General features: G+C 52.7%; 1 protein-coding gene across 1 annotated transcript in view; it reads right to left on the bottom strand.

Annotated features, from left to right (window-relative positions):
• Window position 1: 1 nt before the first annotated feature.
• LOC103914437 (oxysterol-binding protein 1-like) overlaps window positions 2–23,674 on the bottom strand; it is a gene marked incomplete at its 3' end in the record, with an annotated part of 87,977 nt that continues 64,304 nt past the window's right edge. Inside the window, exon 3 of the mRNA XM_009321075.1 lies at window positions 2–189. Coding sequence (XP_009319350.1) covers window positions 2–189 — 188 coding nt within the window. The remainder of the gene's footprint in view (window positions 190–23,674) is intronic.

Genomic DNA, 23,674 nt, shown 5'->3' with positions numbered 1-23,674 from the left:
TCTCGCCGCTCTCGGCCGGCAGCTTCAGGTTCTCCAGCTCGCTGAGCGAGCGCTGCAGGGCCGCCCCGTGCTTCGCGATCAGGTCATTGCAAGTGCTCAGATCCTCCAGCTTACTCGAGAGGGTTTTCAACGTGCCGTGCAGCTCGCTCTTGTCTGACTGCGAGGCGGGCTCCTCGTCGCCCGAGTCATCTGCAAAGGGAGGGATGGAGAAAAAACAGTTTCCATGGTTACCCCTGGACCGTACTAACCCGCCAGCGCCGAGGGCAGGGGGACCACCTGCCTCCTCCCGCGTGGAGGCAGCTCTGCCAGGGCTGGGGATCACGGCCACCGCATCCCCCGGGAGCGGAGCGTGGCGTGGAGGAGCAATGCAGGACGTCACCCAGAGCCCGGCAGAGGCATCCGAAGGGCTCCTGTGGCTGTCACTGGGATTTCGTTCAGGGCTGCTAAGGCTGAGCAATGGGGAGTGGCACGGGGATCGGTGTGCTGGTGCCACCGGGGAAGGGCCATGCCTCCCCTTTCCACGCACGGCTATGGGAGCCAGGCACAGTGGGCCCACCTTCCACTGGGACCAAACCTCACGGGGGCTCTGCAAGGTCTGCTTTGGGCAGGATAACTATTTCACCCAAGGGAAAGGTCACAAAGACACAGGGGAGAGTAACAGCCTTTACCCAAAACCATCATCACACCTTCAGAGGGCAGAAAACTCCACGACTGGCATCTCAGGTACAGCAGAAATGGTTATTCCTGCAACTCCAGAACACTTGGGTGACTTAAAACCAGAAAACCAACCCAAAACCAAGCAGCAAGTATAACACAGCACTTCTTCAGATCATCCCACAGCTCCCACGGGGAAGGCGGAGGAGGTGAGCGGCTCTGAGAGGCAGCATTGCCCAAAGCAAACACAAAAAGCAAGAGCAGAGCAGGTCCTGCACAGGGTCTGCGCCCCATCCTTATGTTCAAAGTTTAGCCAAGATTTCTCCGGGTGCACCCAAAAATCACTAAGGCGGCACAGCACAGAGCAGTCCCTTCGTTTCCCCTCCCTCAATCATCACGCCTTGGTTAAAGCGGGGGTGCAGCATGTCACCTTTCTGCGCTGCAAGGAAAAGGAGAAAAGCCCGTACATCACTGATAAGTGAGTGTTTGGTTTTTATTCCTGGCTCATTTGTAAGAGGTTTTGAAATGCTATAGCTATCGAGAGTGATGTTCAGCCATCGCTCGTATCCATTCCACTGCTCTTGGGCCAGCTAAGGAAAGCGAGAGAAAGAGCGCCCTCCATTTAACAGTACCGAAGCAGCATTTCTAAGGCAAGAACCAGAGCAATCTAGAAAATATAAAAGGACCATCAACCCGGAGCACCGCGCGGTGTTGCACCGAGTCTCGTGGCTATGAAGCTACACAGAAAGGATGTGATGTGACAAGGAAGCATAGCCCAGGGACAAGGCTTACCCTACACTGTGGGATTTACCCCAGCTGCCCAAGGACGACAGAAGAAAATTAAAGCCCTGCTGGGAAACAGGGCACTGAGCAAAATGCAAGCAGCTCACGGAGCACTAGGGCAGCATCTCCCAATGCAACCGTTCAGTCTATCTGCAACCCAGCCCCGAGCACCCGCAGCGCACAAACCTCTGATTTAAAAGCCAGGAGGTGAAGTGTGGCTTGTGGCCACCAAGGATGCTCAAGGAATAAATAATCCATCAGTGCCAGCATTCGCAGCACCCACGGGAAGCCAAGTGAGACCTTCCCAAGGAAGGTGAGCAGCCAGGCAAGGTGCTGGGCGCAGAGCTGGCTCCCACCGAAAGGCTGGGGAGCTACTGAGCTGCACGGCCGGGTGGGAACAGCTCCGCTCTCGGAGACAGGACCAGCATTTTGGAAACACAGGCGGCACCAGGGAAGTCTCCAGCACATGTGGAGGAGACGGGCAGGGGAAAGAGAACGGGAACGGGAACGGGAACATGCAGGATTTGAAGGCTCTGTCCCCAGGAGGGTGCACACAGGGACCAGGGCGATGGGCATGAGCTTACACTGCAGGCATCTTGTATGTGCCAATTGCAAAAGATCTAGCAGGAAAATTTAAAACACTTTTCCACCAGTAAGTAAAGTCACCAAAGCCTCCCTAAGGTCCACTTTCTGTTTCAAGTATTTCCACGGTGCCCTTCATCCTGGGGCACACAAAGGCACTGCGGGTCACTGGCAGCGTATACACATCCCCTTGAGCTTTGAATATTGTCTATGTACCTGTCCTCAGCTGGTGCATCTGAAGGACAGAGCACACTGTACTGTGCAGCCGATCCTCTCCAGGAGAGGAACACTGTGCTGTTACTGCTGCTCAGAGCCATCTCCCCAAGGCTTTCCAGGGCAGTCTTGGGTAGAGGCTTGAATCCATCTCCTTTCACAGTCTCCCATGCATCTCTCCTTCGCCATCAAATACAGCATGAGCTTTCACCAGAGCTACTGCCCAGCAAAACAGCTTCCATCTTGCAAGGCTCTGTCTGCAGCCGTTGCCTCCGATCGGGCTGGAAACCTGCTCCTCTTGAGCTGCAAGGTCCATGCGCTGGTCCAGCAGGTCCACCCTGGGGCCCTGCCCTCGTCCCACGACACCGCACACCCCACGCACACCCGCGGGCACCGATCCAAACACAGCCCAGACCTCAGGCGTGCAATCCGCACACCGGGTGGGCACGGGATGGTGGTGGCATTTACACAGCTCAGCCCGGCTAGAGCCACCCATTTCCAGCTCAAGAGGCCCTGGCTCTCTCCAGGCGCGCATCTGCGCTCTCCCCACGAGCATCCCAGCAGCCTCTCCTGGGCTGGGCGAGCTGCCTGCGCTCCAGCACGCGGACGGGAGCCACCTCTCCATAGCACCTGGCAATCTGATCACTAAGGAGTCCCGTCTTCAATGGCCAATTTATAATATGTTATAGTGTTTTATAAAACTACCAGAAGCAGAAGTCAACCACACTGGCTCAGTTTTCATCACAGACACCAGCCAGGCAACTATCACCGCTAACTGTCAAAGAACACCATTACCTCTGTGGGACTCAAGGGGACGAACCAAATTTGGGATTTTTCTGCTTGTAGACATTGGTAATACTTCCCAAATATAATTTTATCTGTTTACAAAGACTGCAAAAATTGTGCCAACCAAGAGGAAGCATGTCTGCCTGTGCCTAGGTAGCATTTAACCCCAAAATCTCTCCTCTCAAAATCCTACCCAAAAATCTGGGGATTTTGCCCATCATTAAAACGCTCCAACACAGGGTCAGCACTGCGCGGCGATGGACGGGCTCCATCCTTTGCCAGGGCATTATTTCCTGCCCGTCGCTGCCCATTTGTCGAGGCTGCGGTAATGATCCCTGCCTGCGTGCTCAGCTCGAGGCAGGAGGCACGAACGCAGCGTGGCCCATTTTTTTTAATCACTGTGCAGAATTATATAAACCCCTCAAAGCCCAGGAAAAAGAGGGAAGGCACCTGGGTCAGACCATGCCAGTCGTGATGCTGCTGGTCCAAGGCTAAGTTAGCTGAGCTGAACATCCCTCACCAGCTCCCCGCCCGCCCCAAAGCTGCCTTCATTGCCATGCCGGTGGGGCGGGCAGCAGGATCCCACCTTCCCCCTCCCGCCTGTGCCCATGGAGGAACGGGGTGTCAGACCCTCTGCTGAGGCTGCAGACTTCAAACGAGACCTTAAGGCTAGATGGTCATGATGCACCCACGGGAGAGCGATGTGCAGTGCTGCCTCAGGAGCGAAAGCACACCCAGTGCAGAGAACAGAAAACTCATTACACGCCTCCCATCCCCGCACCCCTGGTAAGCACATCCCTGTAAACCGGCACTGCCTCCGCACCCGCAGCCCCAGCGCCCAGGATGCACAGAGCCCTGGCCCAACTCACGCTTCTGTGATTCACAGTAAAATAAAAATATCTCAAGCAACATAATTTGCCGTAATTACTTCAAATCAAAGCACAGGAAGAAGGAAACACAATGTTAAAGCTACAATCAAATCAGAGCAAGTTAAAGCAGAAACGATCACGCAAAGCACCCAAACCACCTCACTGCCACCCACCAGGGCGAAGCACTGACACCAGCTCTGAAGATGGGTTTCCAACCCCCAATAAATGCTGAAACACCTCCCAGCGCTGAAACACTCTGCTCCTTACTGCCCCCGCAGCACCAGCACAGGCCAAGCAGCATCGATCGAGTCCCAGGAAACTCCTGGTCCCTCACTTCGCTCCCTGGAGGTTTTTTGACTGTAAAGACGGTTATTTGTGAAATCCTGGCTCTGGGAAAGCCGAGGTTGAATGAGGTCTTGGCTTCACCTACAGGTGCAGCACTGGGAAAAGCATCCTAAAAGGGCCAGGAAAAAGCAAACCGCAGCCCCGTGGGGACCACCATCACGAACAGAAGAGCAGTGTGTGCTCTTCTTATTATTTTTTAAATTATCCTCATGTTTCCTCCACTCCATCCTTCTGCACTTGCTCCACACGCAGCGCTCACCGGAGACTTCAGCATCCTCCAGTGCCGGGCTGCCAGCAGCACGCTCCTCTCCAGCCCAGGGAAGGGAGGCGTGAGGACCAGAGGCCTTTCCCCTTTCTCCTGGGAGCCCGAGGGAAAGCTGACCAAAGCCAAAATAAGCAGAGACACAAATCCGTCTCCTTCCTCAAGCAACCACCAGCCTTTCAGATCTGCACCAGCTTTAGGGAACGTTCCTGCTTGTCCCGGCGGCACAGCCGGGAGGGGGGGGACAGGGTTGTCCGGGGTCTGGACAACCCCTTGTTTGCCCATCTGGGGGACGATGGTCTCTGGGAAGCCACTTTGCTGCGGCAGCACAAGACCCACCAACACCTACGGTTACTGCTGAAGGTCATCTGTAAAGTGCTGCAGGAGAGAGGAGCAGCAAAACTTACCCTGATTGCTGAGGATAAAGGATTCACTCATCCAGAAAGGTGAAACAGCCGCAAGCCATTGCCTGGAGGTCTTCACTTGGAGCACGGCAAAATGCCGGGGCGTTGGGGATCCCTCCCTCCTTCGAGCCTTTGTATCAACTCAGCCAGGAAAAAAAAAATGGATTTTGCTTTGCTAAGGCTGGTAAAACACCCCAAAGGTCAGGAAATACCCACAGAGAGAAAGACTATGTCCAGGGCTCCTCATTCGAGGACAAAAACCGCAGTCAATTGTTAGAACCAAACCTGCAACCGGCCCAGCAGACTTGCACCACTCGGGACTTCAGCAGCCCCCGAACGGGGCGTTTCCTAATCGCAGTGATTCAAGATCACAAAACCTCTTGGAAGCTAGAGAAACTTATATTCCTAAATGCTTGGGAGCTAGGGAGGGGGGGAAAACACGACTGCCGAGTATTTTTTCCATCCCTGGCGATGGCCGATAGGCCCAACTCGGAAGAGACCTGTCGAGGACAAAGCTGCTTCTCACCGAGACCCAGCGTGGACACAGCACACCGGGGACATCTGTGAGGCTTTGCTGTAAACTTCGCAATGCATGAGATGAAAAATCAAGGCAGGGCAGCGCAGCATCCCTCGCTGGCCCACCCCAGCCCCGCTGCGATGGGAGAGCTGGCAGAGCAAGGACTGCACGAGGGCGATGGCGAGGAACACCCAGGCAACCCGGCGCTGCCCAGCAGACTCCTGCTGCAAAGTTTTCCAGCGCAGCGAGTGTGTCCCAACCTAAAATGAGTTTTCACGATGGCTTTGAAGGGGGGTTTCCAACACAAGCAGGGAACGAGGAGGAATCAGAACTGGGGCAGTGAGGACTTGCTGAGGTGGAGGATGCTCTGTGCTCATTGCCTCTGGATGCCGCGCTTACACCTTTCACCAGTTTGTCCCTCTTAGATCCTCAGCTCCAAGCCCAAGCTGCTTCCCAGCAGCTCCTAAGTCATATTAAACCTCAAACCAACGTCCACTAGCTGGGCAGGGCAGGGGCGGACCGGGGGCTGTGTGTTTGGAACCAGCAAAAAGCTTGGAGGCTCTGCAGGAGCCAGGAAGGCATCCCTGCTCCCTTCACACAGGGAAGATCCTTCAAGGACACAAACACTACTTTAATACACGGTTTCCAGCCATGCCACCCTCCAACGCAGCCCCCAGCACACCCTGCCCCTGCAGAGGGAAGGGGCTCTGTGATGGATCCCCCAGAAGGTCTGCGAAGGAGGACAGCGGTGCTTCTACCTGACCCTCATCCCTCTCTGTGCCGGGCACCAGCCGGTGCTGCCGGCACCAGCTCTGCCATCTGCTCTCCCCTCCACAGAAGACCCTCCCTAAAGCAGCAAACCTTCAGTGGGTTGGCAGGGGGACTGCCCAGCCCGGGACCCCCCACCCATGCTAGGATGCAGGTGTGGGGATGCTCCCTCGGGGAGCAGCACGTCCCCGGCTCACGAGCTTCACCTCGGCTCACCCTGCTCCTCAACACAAGTCGGGTTTATCATGAAAGACAGACATTTAGCAAGAATTCATGTCGCTCTTCTATAGCGAACAAAAGCTACCGAAGAAAATAAACACAAAAGGCTGGCAGCAAATATTTGACAACAAATTGTGACGTTCCTCTCACTCCTGTGCCTTGGATGAGTCAGCTCAGCTTCCACAGCATCCTCCCAAGGTTTCCTGCCCTTCCCAAACTCAGCATCCCCTGGTGGCCTCCCCGTGCCCATTGGTGGCTTATGGAGGCCGCCAACGATTTGAATCCATTCCCCCTCTCCCTCCCGCAGCCAAGCTTTGCACCCACCGCGCGCTGCTCGGGGCAGGGCTCGCCACTCAGTACCGGCGTCTCTGGAGGCGATGCCTGCCGGGACCCTGGGCTAGAGGTGGCCCCGAGGCGGAGGTTTCGGGCTGAGCCTGCGTGCAAGGTGCCATCAGCTGCGTGGGAGCACGACCCAAGCCCGAAACCGCCGCTTTTGCCCTCTGCCTGTGGTATCGGGCAGGGCTGCCGTGACATGCAAGCGTGGCAGAGCGGGCCTGGCCCCCAGGCACCACAGTAACCCACGTAACAGCTACCAAGGTTTGCAAAATCCTCCTCTCCCTCCTGCACAAGGAAGGTTTTACAAATGCAGTTGCTGTTTTACAATCCGCATTCCTCATCGCTCGTGATGCACGCGGGAAACATCTGCAACCAAGGGCTCAAATATGACACACACCACCGTTAACAGCAGCTTTTAATAAATCTCCTCTCACGCATGCTTGTATTTTGCACACACTACGCACCCTAAAAACACGAGCCCCTGCAAGCCGAGTCCTTTCATTCCCCATCTCATACTTTGTTTTGACTTGCGAACCAACTTAAAGGCAATCTGTTGTGGTTTTTATTTGTAGGGCACTGGCATGAAGCAGTTGCTATAGGAACAGCCAGCCTTACAACGGTAAGCTGGGAAGATTATTTTTGGAGCTGTGATGCTATTTAATCTATGTAAAATGGATCAGCAGCTATCGGCTGTAAGCCTCTTCGGGCTTGTTTCTCAGCTCGGAGAGCAACACGAAACCTCAGCGCCCAGAGCAGCATCTCACAAAGAGGCCATTAAGGCAGAAGCTCCCTTCACACCCCCTTTTTCTGCCTCTAAAACTTCCCTCAGCTAAATATTTCCCATTGCTCGCAATTTCTCCAGAGCTGGTGGAAAAACTGCTGGCTGGAGGCACAAGGCAGGCAATTCCCGGCGCTGGTGACATGCCGGGGCTTTGCACTGCAGTTCGCGGGGAAACCCAGCGACAGGGTGCCCGCCGGAGGCACCGCCACGCAGCGCACCCACCCCAAAATCATCAGGGAGATCTGGAGCAAGCCCAGAGTGCTGCTGCTCATGGCCGGGCTGTTTCAGTGCTGCCCCTGGACAAGCAAGAGCTGAGAAGAGCCTTTTCAGGGGGAAGGGGATGGAGCAGGGGGAGGCAAATGGATTGAAGGGTTCAACGTTAGACCTTTTACTCTAAAATTCCCAAACTGCACCCAGAGCCTGGCTGCGACGTCTCCAGCCCGAAGCACCACAGCTATGCGGCACCACACCACGGCTAGGGCGGGCAATTAATCCCCACTTACCTTCCTCTCCGGGTCCAGCACAGATGCTCTCCTCTTCCTACATCCCACATCCTCCTTCTCTACCCTGTGAGCGGAAAACTTTCCCTTCCCAAGTATCCTCGCTTTAAGTAAAAGTCCTCATCCTTCTTACATCACCTTGAATTTCTCCCCAAGCCTCCTGCAACCCTGAGCTGCTCACCCACCGCTCCGCCAAAGCCTCTGAAGCCTCTCGAAGGCAGGGCTGGCCCTGCTCAAGAAATTAAATCTGGCTTTCTGCTGGTAGGAAAGGGGAATGAGCAGAGGAGGGGGGTGAAAGCGCAGGATCGATATTGCAGAGCGAAGCCGAGCCAGACGGGGTCCCGCCCCGCAGAGGTGCCGAGCTCTGCAATGCCTGACACCCGCCAAGGAGCCATGTACAACCCGAAAGCAAACCACGTGCTGCAAGCTGTCCTCTGCATCCAAACGGTTTCATTTACCTACAGGAAAAAGAGATCATTTACGGCTGTCCACAGGTAAAACCACAATGGAATAGAAGCAGCAGTTTGATGATTTTAATTACAGTAGTATTCCTGGATTTCCCCAAAGCCACCAACAACCACGGCGGTGAAGACGGGACATCTCGGCAGCTGCCTTTTGGCTTATTAGTGGCAAGAACTGCACATCTGCCAGCAGGGAGCTGAGTTCTGAAGCATCCAAGTCACCAGCCTGGCATCACCTGCCCTTGGCAGGCCCGTGGTTGTTCCCAACATCCCTAGAAAAAGCTGTCTTAGGGTTGTTTTGCAGCTGCACAGCAATGCCAGGCTACCCAGAAGACCGTACCACCAGAAGCCAGGCAGGGCTTGCTCCTCCCTCAGCTCGCTCAGGAGGTAGAAGCGGCCGAGCCACCCATGGGTGAATTCAGCATGCATCTCTGGACGAGGAAAGGGAAACAACAGAAACCAGAAACAGGGCCAGAGTCACTGACTGATACATACACCTCCTTGAATGCGAAGTTGGTTGCGCTGAAAAAGGAACTCAACCGACCCGGAGAAAAGGAGGCTGAGGGGAGACCTCATCGCTCTCTACAACTACCTGAAAGGAGGTTGTAGCGAGGTGGGTGTTGGTCTCTTCTCCCAAGTAACAAGCCATGGGACGAGAAGAAATGGCCTCAAGTTGCGCCAGGGGAGGTTTAGATTGGACATGAGGAAAAATTTCTTTACTGAAAGAGTGGTTAAACCTTGGAACAGGCTGCCCAGGGAAGTGGTGGAGTCACCATCCCTGGAGGTATTTAAAAGACGTGTAGATGAGGCGCTTAGGGACATGGTTTAGTGGGCATGGTGGTGTTGGGTTGACGGTTGGACTCAATGATCCAAAGGTCTTTTCTAACCTTAATGATTCTATGACCTACTAGTCTTAGAGCAGCCCCGTGGAGTGGCAGAGGCCGTACAGGGTGAGGGTAACAGGCCCGGAGCAGGATGCAAGCGATGCTCGGTGACATCGGGCTGTCCAGAGTACTCCTGGCTTGTGCCTGCAGCTCATCTCACCCATTCCTGGAGACCACTTCCCCAACACACGATACATGTTAACATCGCCAAGCCCCACTTCCAGAGCACTTTGGCTCTGGACATGCAAGAGCACCTGCACAGCACCCCTCCCCTGCCAGCCGCATCCTCCTCCAGCCGGCCACCACATCCAGTGTCAAGCTCAGGGACACGAGCACTGCAGAGGCTGCAAGCCATCAGGTGTCAGAGCCACAACAAAGTGGCCATCTCGAGTTTGCTCTTCTCAGACGTGGGAAGCAAGGTGCCGTCCAAGGCCGCAGGCAGCACTGGAGGCCGTCCACAGCACAGCGCTGCACTCGAGCGTCTCCGCTGGTGATGCATCGTGCTGGGATGGTACCGCAGGACTCATCGAGAGCCCAGGCTGCGGTGCTGTGCCGCAAACACACAGGGCAAGTCTCTCGTGTGCACGAGAAATGACAGGGCAATAAAAGGCTCCATCATTTCTTCCAAATAAAACCCAAATCAGCTCATCAACGTGCTGCCTGCACGGCATGGTAAAGCCACAAAGTCCTGCTGCTTAAGATGATACCAGCCATCCAACAAGAGTGCGTTTTGCCTGCGAGAAATCCCGCGACGCTGCTCATCGTATCAGCAAGGAGCTAAGCTGGATCAGCTTGCTACGGAAAAACACTTTTCCCAGACAGGCAACAACCCGCCCAGCAGATGCACGGCTGCAAGGAGCCCCAGCCCAACAGAGTCACCACCGAAATCCCAGCGAGACGCTCTGCTGACGCAGTGAAAGCTGCTGTCAAGTGCCAGGGAAACCACGCTGCTGCCCATTTCCACAATCCACAGCCCAAACCGCTCACCTTTCCACAGCAGCACAGCCTGCAGCTGGTCTTCATCAAAGCAACCTCATCCTCCTCATCAGAGGATGCTAAAGGAGTAAATCAGCAGTTCCTGATGCCATTCGGAGACGGGCTTCAGCACGACCAGCTGACGCCGACACTCCTGAAACACTGGAGTGCTGCTGAAGCAAACGGTGGAGCAGCATCAGTGCTTTTAACAAACCCCATGGTGCTACCAAGCTTCTCGCAAAGCGAGAACCAGGAGAGCCCAGACCCGTTGCTGCCGTGCTCTCCCAGGTCTGACGGGCAGCGTATTTCAGGGGTGTTTTCCCCACTGCTATGGAAGTGCTGCAGCGTGTGATGTCCTTCTTATCACACGTTGCCATGCGGTGACTCTGGGACACGATTTTGCCCGCCTGGGGACAGCAGGCTGCCCACAGCCAGCCCGGGCAGAGCACGCAGGCTGTAACAGGCACCAGAGAGGAGCGCCCTCCCCTGCCACTACAGTTTCCAAGGGGAAAGCCAGCACAGCCCATGCCCTGCCTCGGTCCAAGCTTTCCCTCCATAGTTGTCACCAGAGGTCTACTGGAAAGCCCAAAGAGCCCTTCCTTCATCATCTGAAGTGTGTCCCCTGGAAAACTCCCTGGTCCCTAGCTCAGAGGATTACAGAAACGGGTGACTCAAAGCTCTTCTTCCACCTCGCTGTCTTTAGGAGCTGATCCAACCCAACTTGTTTCTGATGTTTCCAGGGCACCAGCATGTGATTGTTGTCACAGATAAGGCTTCCTACAAAAAAAACAGAGCTTTATCTTTACCAAAAATAAAGTCTAGGCTTGGTTCTCATGTCGGCGTTTATCACCACCTCAGGTCACTGCAAACACTTAGCACCCAAATTTCTTTGCAACACTTATGAAGGAGGATGCATTCAATGCTACACGTTTCTCTCACCTGATTTTGGGGGTCTGAACACCAGACCCATCACCCAGCCCTTGCTGCCCACGGGGAGCCACTGCCTGCTCCTCTGATGAGAGGCAGCCCCACATGACTCGCTCAGACATCTGACTTTCGGATGTCTGACGCAGGCTAAATTAATCTCTGCTAAAGTCTTACCTCCTCCTTCCCTCTCCTGGGGGAATAAAAAAGCACTGGCCATCAAATCCCTGTCCTGCAGCGAATGGTGCCTGACCCGGCTGCCTGGGGGAAACCCCGGCCAGGAGGACGGGGAAGGACCGCACGTGTCCAGGGATGCTCAGGGTGATGCAGTGTGACACGCAGTCCCCAGGGATGAGCCAGAGGAGTCGCTTCCACAAACCGGAGCGGCTTCAGCATGGCCCCATCATACCCATGTCAAAACCGCCCCCCCGGCTGAGCCGCCTGAAGTGGGTCACCGACTCTGCCTCCCCCCTGCCTCAGTTTACCTCCCACTGCCATCCGGAGCCAGTGCCCAGGAATCACGGCACGTTTGCTGGGTTTGGGGACGATGAAAAGAAACACGGGGTGAGATGGGGACAGGACGGACAGGACACAACACAGCTGCAAAACACAATGTGGAAAGAGCAATTTTTCACCCTCAGCCTCCTTCTTCTCAGTTCTACCTCTTGTGCACTTTCTGCTGCCTTTTCCCGAGGAGTTGTGTATCTAAACATATAAAAAACATCACACTTATTTGGTAAAAGCCTTTTTTCCTCCCCAGGCAGAGTGGAGGAGGTCCATGAAGACAGGCAAGCATCAAAGCCAACCTCTGCTGCGGCAATCCCAGACAAAACTCCGAGCCCTTTCTCTTCACAGGTGTTTCCACAAGTAAATACCACGGAAACCAATCCCACCTCCTTAGGAGATTCCCTATTTATCCCGTCGTCAACCAGTCTCCCTGCTGACACCGTGGGTTTGATTCAGAAACACCAGCCCTTCCCGTCTGGGATTATCCAGATCTCATGGAAGTGTTGATCACCCGTCATTTCTCAAATGGAGCAATTTCCACATTGGCTCTAGAAGACGCATCTGCTTTCATCACATTTAATAGCTATTAATATTAAATGGAAACGGGTATCTATATTTAATAGTCTAGCCTGGCTGCCAAAAGATAAGATGGATTTTCACAGCATCTGCAGATGCAGGCACAGGCGGTACTTTTGTGGTTTTAAAGAATTACGCTGGAAATTAATCATCAAAATAGTACGGCAAATAATCATTCATAAATCATTCCAAATTTGGGTGATCGCTTGGCAACTACCACCAACCTGGCAAGGCTATTTCTTCTCCCTGCTAATGCAAACTGAAAGCTGTTCAAGCAAATGGAGGCCTAAAAATAGCCAACGTTGGCTGCTTGTGACAAGCTGTGACATTTCCTGAAGCCACATTCGGTGGAAGCAGGTGGCGGGCAGGAGCCGCGGAGGGAGGCCATGGGGCTCCACAGAACAAATCCAGAGCTCAAAGACCACTGCTCCTTACAAAATATCCCATCAGATTCGCCTGAAATCCATAAGTACTGTGGAGAGACATGAAATGTGTACGTTTTGCAGAAATTTAAGTCTAAGGACTTGAGTGACGTGATCTAGGTTGGCCCAAGGTTGCGCGGGGGGTTTGACCAGAGGCCTCCAGACCTAAGTTAGACCATGACTCTACGCCAAGTGCAACTTTGTCACTTGTAATAACTGCTTTTGGTTAACAAATTGGATGTAATGCTACATCGCAATAACAAGGGCAATTCAACTTATGTATCTGGTTAAAAATTAATAGGTAAAATAAGTAGGGTACAAAAATGGGCTTAAAAATTCTTGGAGCCTTTCTTTGGGTGACAGCTTGGACAACAGCATCCTTCTTCTACCAGGCCATGTTGAAATAAAGAAGGTAAGCAACTTCTTCCATTTTGATTTAAAAAAACGTTACTACTATCTCTTGATTTCTGTAACTGTGATTTCCTTAATACTTTGGTGCAGCTGGTGGGAACCGAACCTAAGGGGAGAAGTGATGCTTTAACGTGGCCCTATAGTGCTTGCTTTTTTGGTAAGCAAACACCACAGTGACACAAGGACTGAAAAGACTGTGAACAAGAGACCAAAGGGATAAAGACCAGCTGGGGCTAATCTCTCTGTCTCGCATCCAGGATAAATTACAGCTCACAAGGAAAGCAACCGGGCAAATACACACCATTATGGCAGGGAATGCATCTTAAGGGAGCTGGGATCCCAAAACAAAGGTACCGAGTCTGATCCCATGAAGATGCCTCCTTGGAAGGAACGATGCTCCTGAGAGGAGGCTGCACAAGGAATTTCTTCCAAGACATCAGAAACTTGATGCAATCAAAGAGGCTAACTGAAACGATCGATAGGTCTTGATCTGCTCTGGCACCAGCCCTTCGCCGTTCTCCTTGCGACTGACCCTTCTGCACTGATGAAGACCCGTTTCCAAACGAGGTGAGCAGTCAGCTCCATCCTGCCCATCGCACGATAACCCATCTGGGCCACCAGCCTGAAGCAAAATCCACTTTATAACTGGAGCCGCCTTGGGACCACAGCCTCAGCGCAGCGCCGGCACCCACCAGCCTCCGTGAAACAAATGTTCTCTTTGGTGCAAGCAGACCCTACCCCGAAACTTTCCTTACATGCTGCAGGAATACCAGAGAACCATGTTTCCAAGAAAAAACAGCACTAAGTTTCATTTTCAGGCTTCAACTGGCAAGCAAACAGTATTTGACCCATCACAGCACAAGACCATATAGGAGACCTAAACTCAAAAATGTCTTTTGGCACAAGCTATCCTTGCTGTAAGGGTCTTGAAACCAGTGAAGCTACACCAGGGATGAATTTTGACCCACCTTATGTTATCTGCTTCCTTTCCTATGAAATACATATTAAAATACAAGGCCGAATGGAGAGTGGACATACCGGTCCATTAACGCACGTAAAGGACTTCTTGTTTCTTGAAAGAAAAGCACTGGGAAAGCACAAAGTATTTTCATTACGATTACTGCAGCATTCCCAGTCCAGCTATTGAACATTTTATTGCTGCAATTAGAAAATGATGATGTTACCAGTCAATAAGCCTCAGCAGCAAATGCTGCACTTTATCTGGATTGCAGTCATTCTCTCTTTCCGGCACATACGGGATTTTCCGATTATCCACCTAAACAACTCCAATAAGCTCGTAAGTTAGGCTATGAAGACGTACAGATGGGTTTAAAACACACCGAAAGGCAGGGTTTAAACTCAAAATAAGATGGACACATTGGAGACACGGAGACTGAAATACAGGACATGATAAATGCAAGACACCACGCTACATCAGTAGAGAGAACCAACCCAACAGATATTGGGCAACTGCCTGGTTAGCAGAAAAGGAGCCAATAATCATGGCTTATTATAAATCCAATACAAATTACAATGGAACTTTTAAAAGCGAGCTAAAAAAAGCAAATAAATTCAGGGTTATAGGAACAGAAAAGTCCTATCTGAGACACACAATGCAATTTCTGGTAAGTCCTCAACAGCCTATGCCCAGTTTGGAATACTGCACGCCTCAGACAGATGTGCACCATAAAAATTCACCCATACGGATGACATTGGGGCTGGAAAACACATCCTGCAGGGAGAGGCTGAGTGAAACGACAGCGTTTCGCAGAAGTGGGAGAAAATTGACCGGAGGCATCCTAACAGTCTACAAATAGCAACTTTTATTAAGTATAGAAAAGATTGATCTGTTCTCTATGTCCACAACAGACAAGAGAAGAAGCCATGAGCTTAAATGGTTGCAATGACTCTGGGTATTTGGGACAACTGCCTAAGCCCAGGGGCAGGGACCGGGGGACTCCGGCGCTGGAGATGTCCGGGGACAGGAACAGTGACCTTCTGCGAGCATCACTTCGAGGGAGCTGATCCTGCCTTTGGGCAGACGAGTGAATCCAACAGGCTTCTTCCAAACTCTTTTTGCATGATTTTACCATTTGAAAGGAAAAAAAAAAAAGGGGGGGGTGGGGAGGCCTAGAGATCACTCAGGAAGCAAACCTGCAAAAAGGAGCAACTACAGAGGTCAGCTATGTCCTGAGCCAAACCCGAACCCTGCAGAGGTGGACAGGACTCTCCCCTTGCCTTCATATACATATATACATATACACACACACGGGATGAAACATGGGCAGGCATCAGTGCTGTTTCCACAAGTCTTTCAAGTGGATTTCTTCAAAAGCTTTCCAAAACTCTTCTCAAGAGAGGCCAGGAGGTCTTTGCGAGATTTCGGTTTGCTGGCTTTTGGAGGAGGTGGAGGGTTTGGGGGTTCTTTTTCGCTCTGTCCTTTGACTACAATATTCTGCTCTCCATTTCCATTGGAATAAAAAGTCTGGCAGCCACCAGGAGAACTATGGAGCCAGACCTCAAACCTGCTACACCAGAATCACAGGGCCTGAAGAGCAAAGCTGGCAGGGAACGCAAGAGGAGATAAAAATTAGTCCAGCCGATGCTTTTGTTAAAATGCTGGAGAGCCAGTTAGCCCCGCTGGATGCGGCCAAATGTCCCCTCCTGTCCCCTGCAGACAGTTCTGAATAGCAATGAAAAAAAATGGTGGTGAAGGTGTGATTATAGGGAAATAACCACTCATTATCAGATAATTGGTGGCTCACGCTGCACATCTCATCACCAGAAAGGAAAATTTAAAAAAAAAAAAAAAAAGAAGCCCCAATAAAAATAGAAACTTTTTCATTACACAGCTCGGAACGGCAGCGACACGCAAAGTACCGACCACCCAGTAACAGCTCGGGGTACAAAGCTCTGCTTCGCTGCCGGCATGTGTTAACACCTGCCTCCTGGTTCACAAGCACAGCTAATCGCAGGCCCCAGGGACAGTGACTTTGCTTTTATTCATACCTGCAAAACTGGCCAGGCTGCTTCCCTGCGAGGGGATCCTTGCGGGAAAGGCCCGGACTAGCCCCACCGGCACCACAGCGGGAGGCAAGCGTACAACCCAGGCGCCTGCAGCATCACCTTCCGGCTCCTCCTCTCCTTTGAGAGTCCAGTAAGGGTCCAGGGGAGCCCCAGCACCTCCAGCCAGAGACACTGGAGAGATCAGCGGGAGCCCAGCACGCCTCCTCCAAGGGGTGCCACATTTCAGTGGATCAAACCTTTATGAAAAAACTAACATCAGGGAAGGAAAAAAAAAAACCAAAACCTGTTTATGGCCACCCCATACTGGGGGCGAGGACCAGTACCAGGAACCGTGATGGAGAAGGTCTTCGCTGAGAGCCCACGCAGACACGCACTGCGCTGCTACAGACCATCTCCATGGACTGAGCCCGTCCATCAGGACCTCCATTTCCCAGCGCATCCCTGACAGCTCCGAAGCCGCTTGGTCCTGCTGGGGGAAGCCTAAGGGAACACTTTGGAGTTGGGTCTGACCAGCACCCATGCAGGCAACAACCTGCCTGTTTCTCAGAGCAGGTGTTCTGCAGTAGTAAAAGGGTTTCTGCCACCCAGACTCCCGTAACACTCCTGCCTCCTCTTCCCCAGGGATTCAAACTGCAGAAGACATCCCCTTTTATAATCATAGAATGGTTTGGGTTGGAAGGGACCTCTAAAGGTCATCTAGTCCAACCCCCCTGCCGTGGGCAGGGACATCTTCAACTAGATCAGGTTGCTCAGGGCCCCGTCCAACCTGACCTGGAATGTTTCCAGGGATGGGGCATCCACCACCTCTCTGGGCAACCTGGGCCAGCGCTTCACCACCCTCAGTGTAAAAAATTTCTTCCTTATATCTAGTCTGAGGATATCTCATCTGCAGAGGGAACCCGTTCCTTCTTTGCACCTTTAACAACCACAGGTTTTCATGCCAGAATTTCATTCACAAATCACTTAAGAAGTTTGCTAAGCACAGATGAGACCTTCCAAGCTGTTAGAAGATCAAAACCGTGTGCTGCACGCTAGGACCACTCTGTCGGCTCCCTGGGTACCGCTCTGTATTAAATTAAATTAAAGCAGACATTGCAGGACACTGCCAAGAGAGAGGCTCCAGGCTTGCTAAGGAAGCCAACCCCACATCAGCCCATGTGTGTCACCCAATGAGTCTCAAAGCCCAGCTGCTCCTCTTCTACAGATTTCAAGAAAGAAGGAACGATGGCATCGCTGCAGACTGAGTCCCCAGCCCACGTCTGGCACCCAGGTCCCCTTTCAACACAACCTCCGCCATGGGAGTTTGATGGTAACATTGAGATCCTCCCTTTGGGGTATTCTTAGGTCATTAAATTACTCGGCAGATGGAACGCAGATCAACAAATCCATAGGTTCAGGCAGCCCTGATAATGCTTGCATTTAAAAATATCCCAAGTCAAATTCCTGCGGCAGGTATCAGGTTCAGCCCGAGAAACCTCCTTAGGTGGAACAGATCCACCCTGGGGCTGCCAGCTCCATTGCAGACTCTGTATTCTTTCATATTCTACTTTTCCATGGGGTCCACAGCCCACCTGGCAGAAAGCACCGGGATAAGGAAGCCTCCAGGCAGCCAAACCCTGGGTGATGAGGGGCTTTGCTCTTCTGGGAGATAGTTGGGATGCTGAGCTTGCAGGAGGCCCCATCTCCTCCCAGCATCACTCTGAAATTTTGCACAGAAAGGCTGGATATTTGGTTACTCGCTCCACCAAACCCCACATAAAACTGCCTGCGAAAGCATTTGTTATCTTTGGATATATTCATATCAGCAATACAGAAGCAAAAACCTCCGTGACCCATTCTGAGTCTCCAGGGCCAAAAAGATCCACATCCAGATGAACATTACAAATTTGCACTTTACGAAACCATCCCTCCTCTCATTTATATATACACGCCGGACTCACAGCCAGCACGCAATCCCAGACAGCTCTGCAGGGAGGACTCGCACTACCTACAGCTTCGGGACTATCTCCAAGTAGACCGGCAAATATTTAGTCCCACAGACACAAGTGCCGTCATAAATAACAGTCATTTGCTCTTAACAGATGAACAAAGCACATGAAAAAAATGTACAAAGTTTGTTATTTAGTTGTGTCTGTCCATATACTCACTAAATCCTTTAGTACCCAGTGACTGCTATGAATTTGCACCGATCCCCTGCGCTGAAATGGAGGAGCCACCACAGTCTGGTGACACCACGAGCAAGGGAACAAGAAGTCCCTGCGTCTCTGCAAGGCAGGAGCAGGCACCGAGTGGCGCAGGGCTGGGCATGAGCAGCTTGCTTAGCCTGAAACAAGCCAGGAGAAATGCAGAAGCGGCATAAAATTCAAACTTCAAGATATTTTGGAGGAAATGAGTTTCCTTCACAGCAGAAACTCGCAGAAGAGATCACCATCGAGGACATGGCGTGACGCCCTCTTCTTCCACAGACAACGGTAACGGCGCCCTGGCATGCAGCTACTGAAAACCATCGAAGGTCTTGGATGTCTTCCTAAGTGGGTCACAAAACATGCATTTTTAATGATGCTTAAACATTTTCCAGCCTCAGGTCTATCTACGATTTCAGCAGTGCGAGGAGGGGAGCTCACATACGGGTTGGCCTCTCTTCCCGACATCCATCAGCGAAAGAAGGCAGCACTGCCGGTGGCGCAGCCGGGACTCGGGATCCGGACGGTGTTCGAGAGGCACACCAGCTAACACGAGCTCCCATCCTTTGCAGGATAACGTCATCCTTGGTGTAACCGGGACCACTCCCCGGGGGTTCACCATGGATGAACCTGGCCCGTGATTTTTTTTTTTTTTTTTTAACCAATGGTGTCTTTTTTCCCTGGAAGTCTCCCATCAGCAGGGAAAACACAACCTGCCCCAGGCTTCCTCATCCTCACAGAAACTGGTGGGAGATGTACGAAGGACACTCCTACATTCCTGTCAGCTCTCTCCTTCCTCGCTAACCCTCAGTAAGAAGGATGAGATGACAAGGGACCTTCTTCCCAGGCAGGTGGGGCAGCAACACAAACGGAGGCAGGGAAGAGACCGCAAGGCTGCGATAGCACCGTCCCCGTCAAACCTGCAGCCGCTGCAGTATCACACATATGACAGCAAAATTCGTCAGTGCTGGGGGTTTCGGACGGCTAGCACCAGTGCAACAGCAGCAAAGGTCTGCTGGGAAACAGGGGCCCAGCTCCCATGGGCACGCCAGGGGCTGGGCAGCCCGTCCCGAAATCTCTGCTGCTGCGATGCTGCCCAGAGCAGCTCAGGAGAGGGCACGCTGCAGCCTCCCTTCTCCCAAACCTACCAGCTAACGCGCTCCTCACCCCGGAGATCCCGGGGGTTACGCACAGCAACATCCCTGCAGGCTCCTAAGCTCAGCTCACCCAAGGTTTTGGGAGAAACAGCCATCCAGGCTGCACTGCCAGACAGCGTACCGTGGACACCCTCCCATTAATGCATGCCTTTATGTGCATTTAAATCCGCCTGAGCCGCCTGCGCTCAGCTTACTCGTGTGTAAGAGGATCGGGGCGGGTGTAGGTTACCTACCTTCCTCCAATTCCCCAAAGGTCAGGACATGCCAGCAGGAAGGGAGGGATGCTGCAGGACCTGGAAGTCTCCCAGCCCCTTTGCTCTGCTGCCCAGCATGTAACTGAGAGCCCCAGGCACGGGGAGGGTGAAAGCAGGTCACAAGCAGCCCCGGAAAGGTGTCCGGCTTACACCCCCTTCCCACTGCTTCTGCCTTCGGATTTAAATCCTGCTCCTTCGGTACTCACACGCAGGCAAAGCCCCGGAGCACACACCTCCACTAACCTCCTCCTGACCACCGGCCATTGGGGAGGGCCAGGACAGGCTTGTTAAGGGTTTGAAGCGGAAGGAAAGACAAAGCTTCAGTTAGTGCCTTTGTAGAGAAGATTTTTACATCGCAGGGAAGATTTTTCCAACAGAGAGCAAGGGTGAAGCCTTCAGTGAAACACAGAATTTCACCTAAAATTGAGAGACTTTAAGCGAGGGATATAGCAAACCTGCACCGGGACAAGCGAACACATTGAGGGCGCAGCGTCGGGGACATCACCACAGGCTGGAGGGCTCGCAGATACACGTGGTGAGAGATCCAAACCCAAGCTAACTGGATGCATGCCTTTACAAACCAACAACTGCTAACAAGGCTCCAGTAATTACCAGTAATCCTCCGCTGGGCAAGGCAGGATGAATGCCTGAACAACAAAACGTATATTTTACTTGACTACATGTTCATTAATTAAAAGCCTTCTTAATTCACAACAAACAGTGAAGCGCAGATACTAATTAGTGGGCTGCACAGCATTACATCCAGCTTGCTGCTAAGCTGACAGCGCTGGTCCTGGTCCGACACCGGCTCAGCGCAAGATGCCCAAGAGCAGGAGCACAAGGAGGAAGCACCTATTTTCCTCACTTCTGCAAAATACTATTGAGAGGCTTCAATGCTGCGTGCCGGAGGCATGGCACAGTGCACAGGCATGCTGGTGCTTGCACCGAGAGCAGGCTGGCACCGTGGCACTGGTCACACATGCCTAAGAGGACACTTTTCCCTTCTCCTTTTCCCTCCTTCCTTCCACTTGCTGGGCAGCGAGACTTTCCAAACATACCAGAGCAGACAGGCAACAAAGCACTGTTCTCCTCGAGGGGAGCAAAAGATAAATCATTAATGGGCAAACAGCCCTAACAACCCATTTCCTACAAATGGAAAGGTAATTTAATCAAGTCCCACTCAGTGACAGATTGGCCCATCAAGGCCAGGGCTCCGTCAGACGTTCAAACAAAGTTAAAGCACTAAGTAGTTACTCCAGCATCGCTGATGAGCGCCTGCAGTGGGAATCCTTCTGCCACACACGAGTGATGGACAGTCACACGCAGGCTCCGTGCCCGGCACCTGCCACCTTCACATCCCCATGGATGCCTTCAGCAACAGCAAGTTCATGCTCCAAAAGCCTACAAGGTATTAGGAAAATCATCATCATCATCATCTATTCTTTGGCTTCCACCCGACCTCTGCAGCTCCCACACAATCCCACGCAACTCGGTGGGATCACCCCTCCTTAGGTGCTGCTCCAGCCGACGTGCCATGCTCCTTGAACGAGGAGACTCCAGGAGATGCACCAGCTCCCGACATGCCTCTCGCACATCCCCATGCAGCCCCGCACCAAAGCTGGGCTTTCACGGTGCGCACCACCTGGTGTGACTGCAGGCTGACCTCAGAAGGGACAATACTGCTCTCTTTGCCCCTCTCTCCCAGCCCACAAGTCCAGCCACGGGCCCGCTGGTGGTGGAGCTGCGACACCTCTTGGGTCAACAAGAGCCAGCTGATGCAAGAGCTGCTTGGAAGGACTATGGAAGAAGAGAGAGGAGCAGGCACAACGTGGACTCAAGTTATTCAAGTTTCATCAAGTTACTGTAAATCTAAAATCTGCCTGGGAGAAGTTTGGTATTTAACAAGAGAGAGAAACTGGAGGAGACGGAGGGATGGCAGTAAGAAGAGCCAGGAGACTGTCCAGTGATGCAAGGAGGTCTGCAGAGAAGGGCAGACTTTTCCTCCCTCCCTTCAAAAAGCAAAACAAAACAGAACAAAACCACCCAACCCACTCTCCCCACCCTGTATCCTACAGCTTGGACAACTTTTTCTGAAGCCTTCCCAAATCCCTGGTCCTGTCAGAAAATAACAACGCAGTAAAGAGGGCAGAAGTGTTTCTTCTAGTCACCATTGATGACCCACTGCAAGAACAGCAAGGGGGGACTGTGTACCCTCCAGGGGCTTCGGGAGGCTGTGCCAGACCATACAGCATTATTTGGGGAGGGCAATCCTACTTCCAGCCTGTATTTACTCCTAGCTACTTTCCACCTCCACCTCCTTGTGCCAGGTCTGTCCTCACAGCTCTGCTCCTTTCTATCTGTTCCAGCTGGAGGTCCTGTTTTTCAATCCCAAGTTATCCAACACAGGAGCGCGCCCACAGTCCCCCGCCGCGCTGCCCACACGGGAAATACCTGCAAACACCCAACCTGCCAAGTCCCCTTCCAGCCTGAACACAGCATGAGTAAGAACACGTTCCCGCCGCTCTTCGTGATGGAGGGACCTTCCCAGCCCCATGCTGCAGTGCTTTTTCCTGTTTTTATTTAGACAAATTCAGCCCTAGAGCCACTCGCTCCTTGGGGGAGGGATGACGGCATTAATTGTAAGCTGTGGAGAGCAAAGCAGGCTGTCCCCTCCAGCCTGGTTCGGGGTGGGATGCTGATGCCCCCAGGGAAGACACCCGGCCATCTCAAAGGCTTGAGCGATCCCCATTGGCTTCCTCCTCCCTTCCCAAGGGATAACACCAGAGCGGCTCTGCCCCGCCACGCTCCCCCCATGCCGGTCTCCCGGGGCACGTTGGTACAGCAGCCTGCGAGCCACAGCGATACAGCCGGACGGACAGACACTGCAAGGCACGAGCCTGCAGCGACTGTGTCCCACAGCCGTTTTCCTTTTGGGAGCAGACGACACAGCGCTTCCCTTGCCTGGTCATTACACAACTGTTCCTGCTGCATGCAAATGGAGCCGAATCCTTTTTGGCATCAAAATCTGCCCTAAGGTGAACAAAGCGACATCCATCTTCAGCAACATCACAGCCAGGCTGCGCTGGGGCTCAGGAAAGATGAACTGCAAAGGGAAGCTCAGCAGGGCTTGCACTATTTGGGGCATCTTTATATTCTCAAACACGATAGCTCCTTCTTGGAGACAGTACCATGCCTGTGTTTTACTTTGCAAATTCAGGGATCACCTAGCCTGTCTCTTTTCTTCTGGAGATGATGCTGATGACTGCCCTGGGCCGGGCAGGAGGTTTGAAGAACCAAGCTCCTATGCCTTCACCCTAATGTACAACAGGTTAAAGCCACCCTGAGCTGCCTGAGTCCATACCAGGACTGGGGCGGTCAGGAAGCCTCAATGAGCACTTTGAGGCTCCATGGTGTTCATCCACCCCTGCAACGAGCCAGTACAACTCACCAAACCACACTGCACCGTTCCCCCTTACGGCCAGGCTAGTTTTCTGCTGGATTAGCAAATGTAAAGCCGGTTTTGACCCCCCCCAGGAGCTACAAGCACAGCAGCGATGACTGCAGAGACACACACTTTGACAGCAGCTCTGCAAGGACCACAAAGCAGGACAGGCAGTGGCTCGCTGAGGTCAGGTCACACTCTGCTCTCTACACAGCAGTTACTATCGATGATTTACTGCAAAAAGATCCTCTAAACCAGCAGTTTACCCCTGGAATCGCTCCCCCATCAGCAGCCCCCAGTCCAGGTTTGGCCAAGGAACAGCACAGACAGGGAGAAGGGCAGCCACCCCGATGCAGCATCTTCTCCCCTAAAGTGCTGTGCTGGCTGCCAGGGCCGCCTAGTCAGTAAAAAAGGAAAAAAATAAATCCATTC

Source organism: Pygoscelis adeliae, unplaced genomic scaffold, assembly GCF_000699105.1.
Source record: "Pygoscelis adeliae isolate BGI_AS28 unplaced genomic scaffold, ASM69910v1 Scaffold403, whole genome shotgun sequence".
Classification (NCBI taxonomy): domain Eukaryota; kingdom Metazoa; phylum Chordata; class Aves; order Sphenisciformes; family Spheniscidae; genus Pygoscelis; species Pygoscelis adeliae.
The sequence above is the reverse complement of the archived record's forward strand: the minus strand, read 5'-3'. Positions and strand labels throughout refer to the sequence as shown.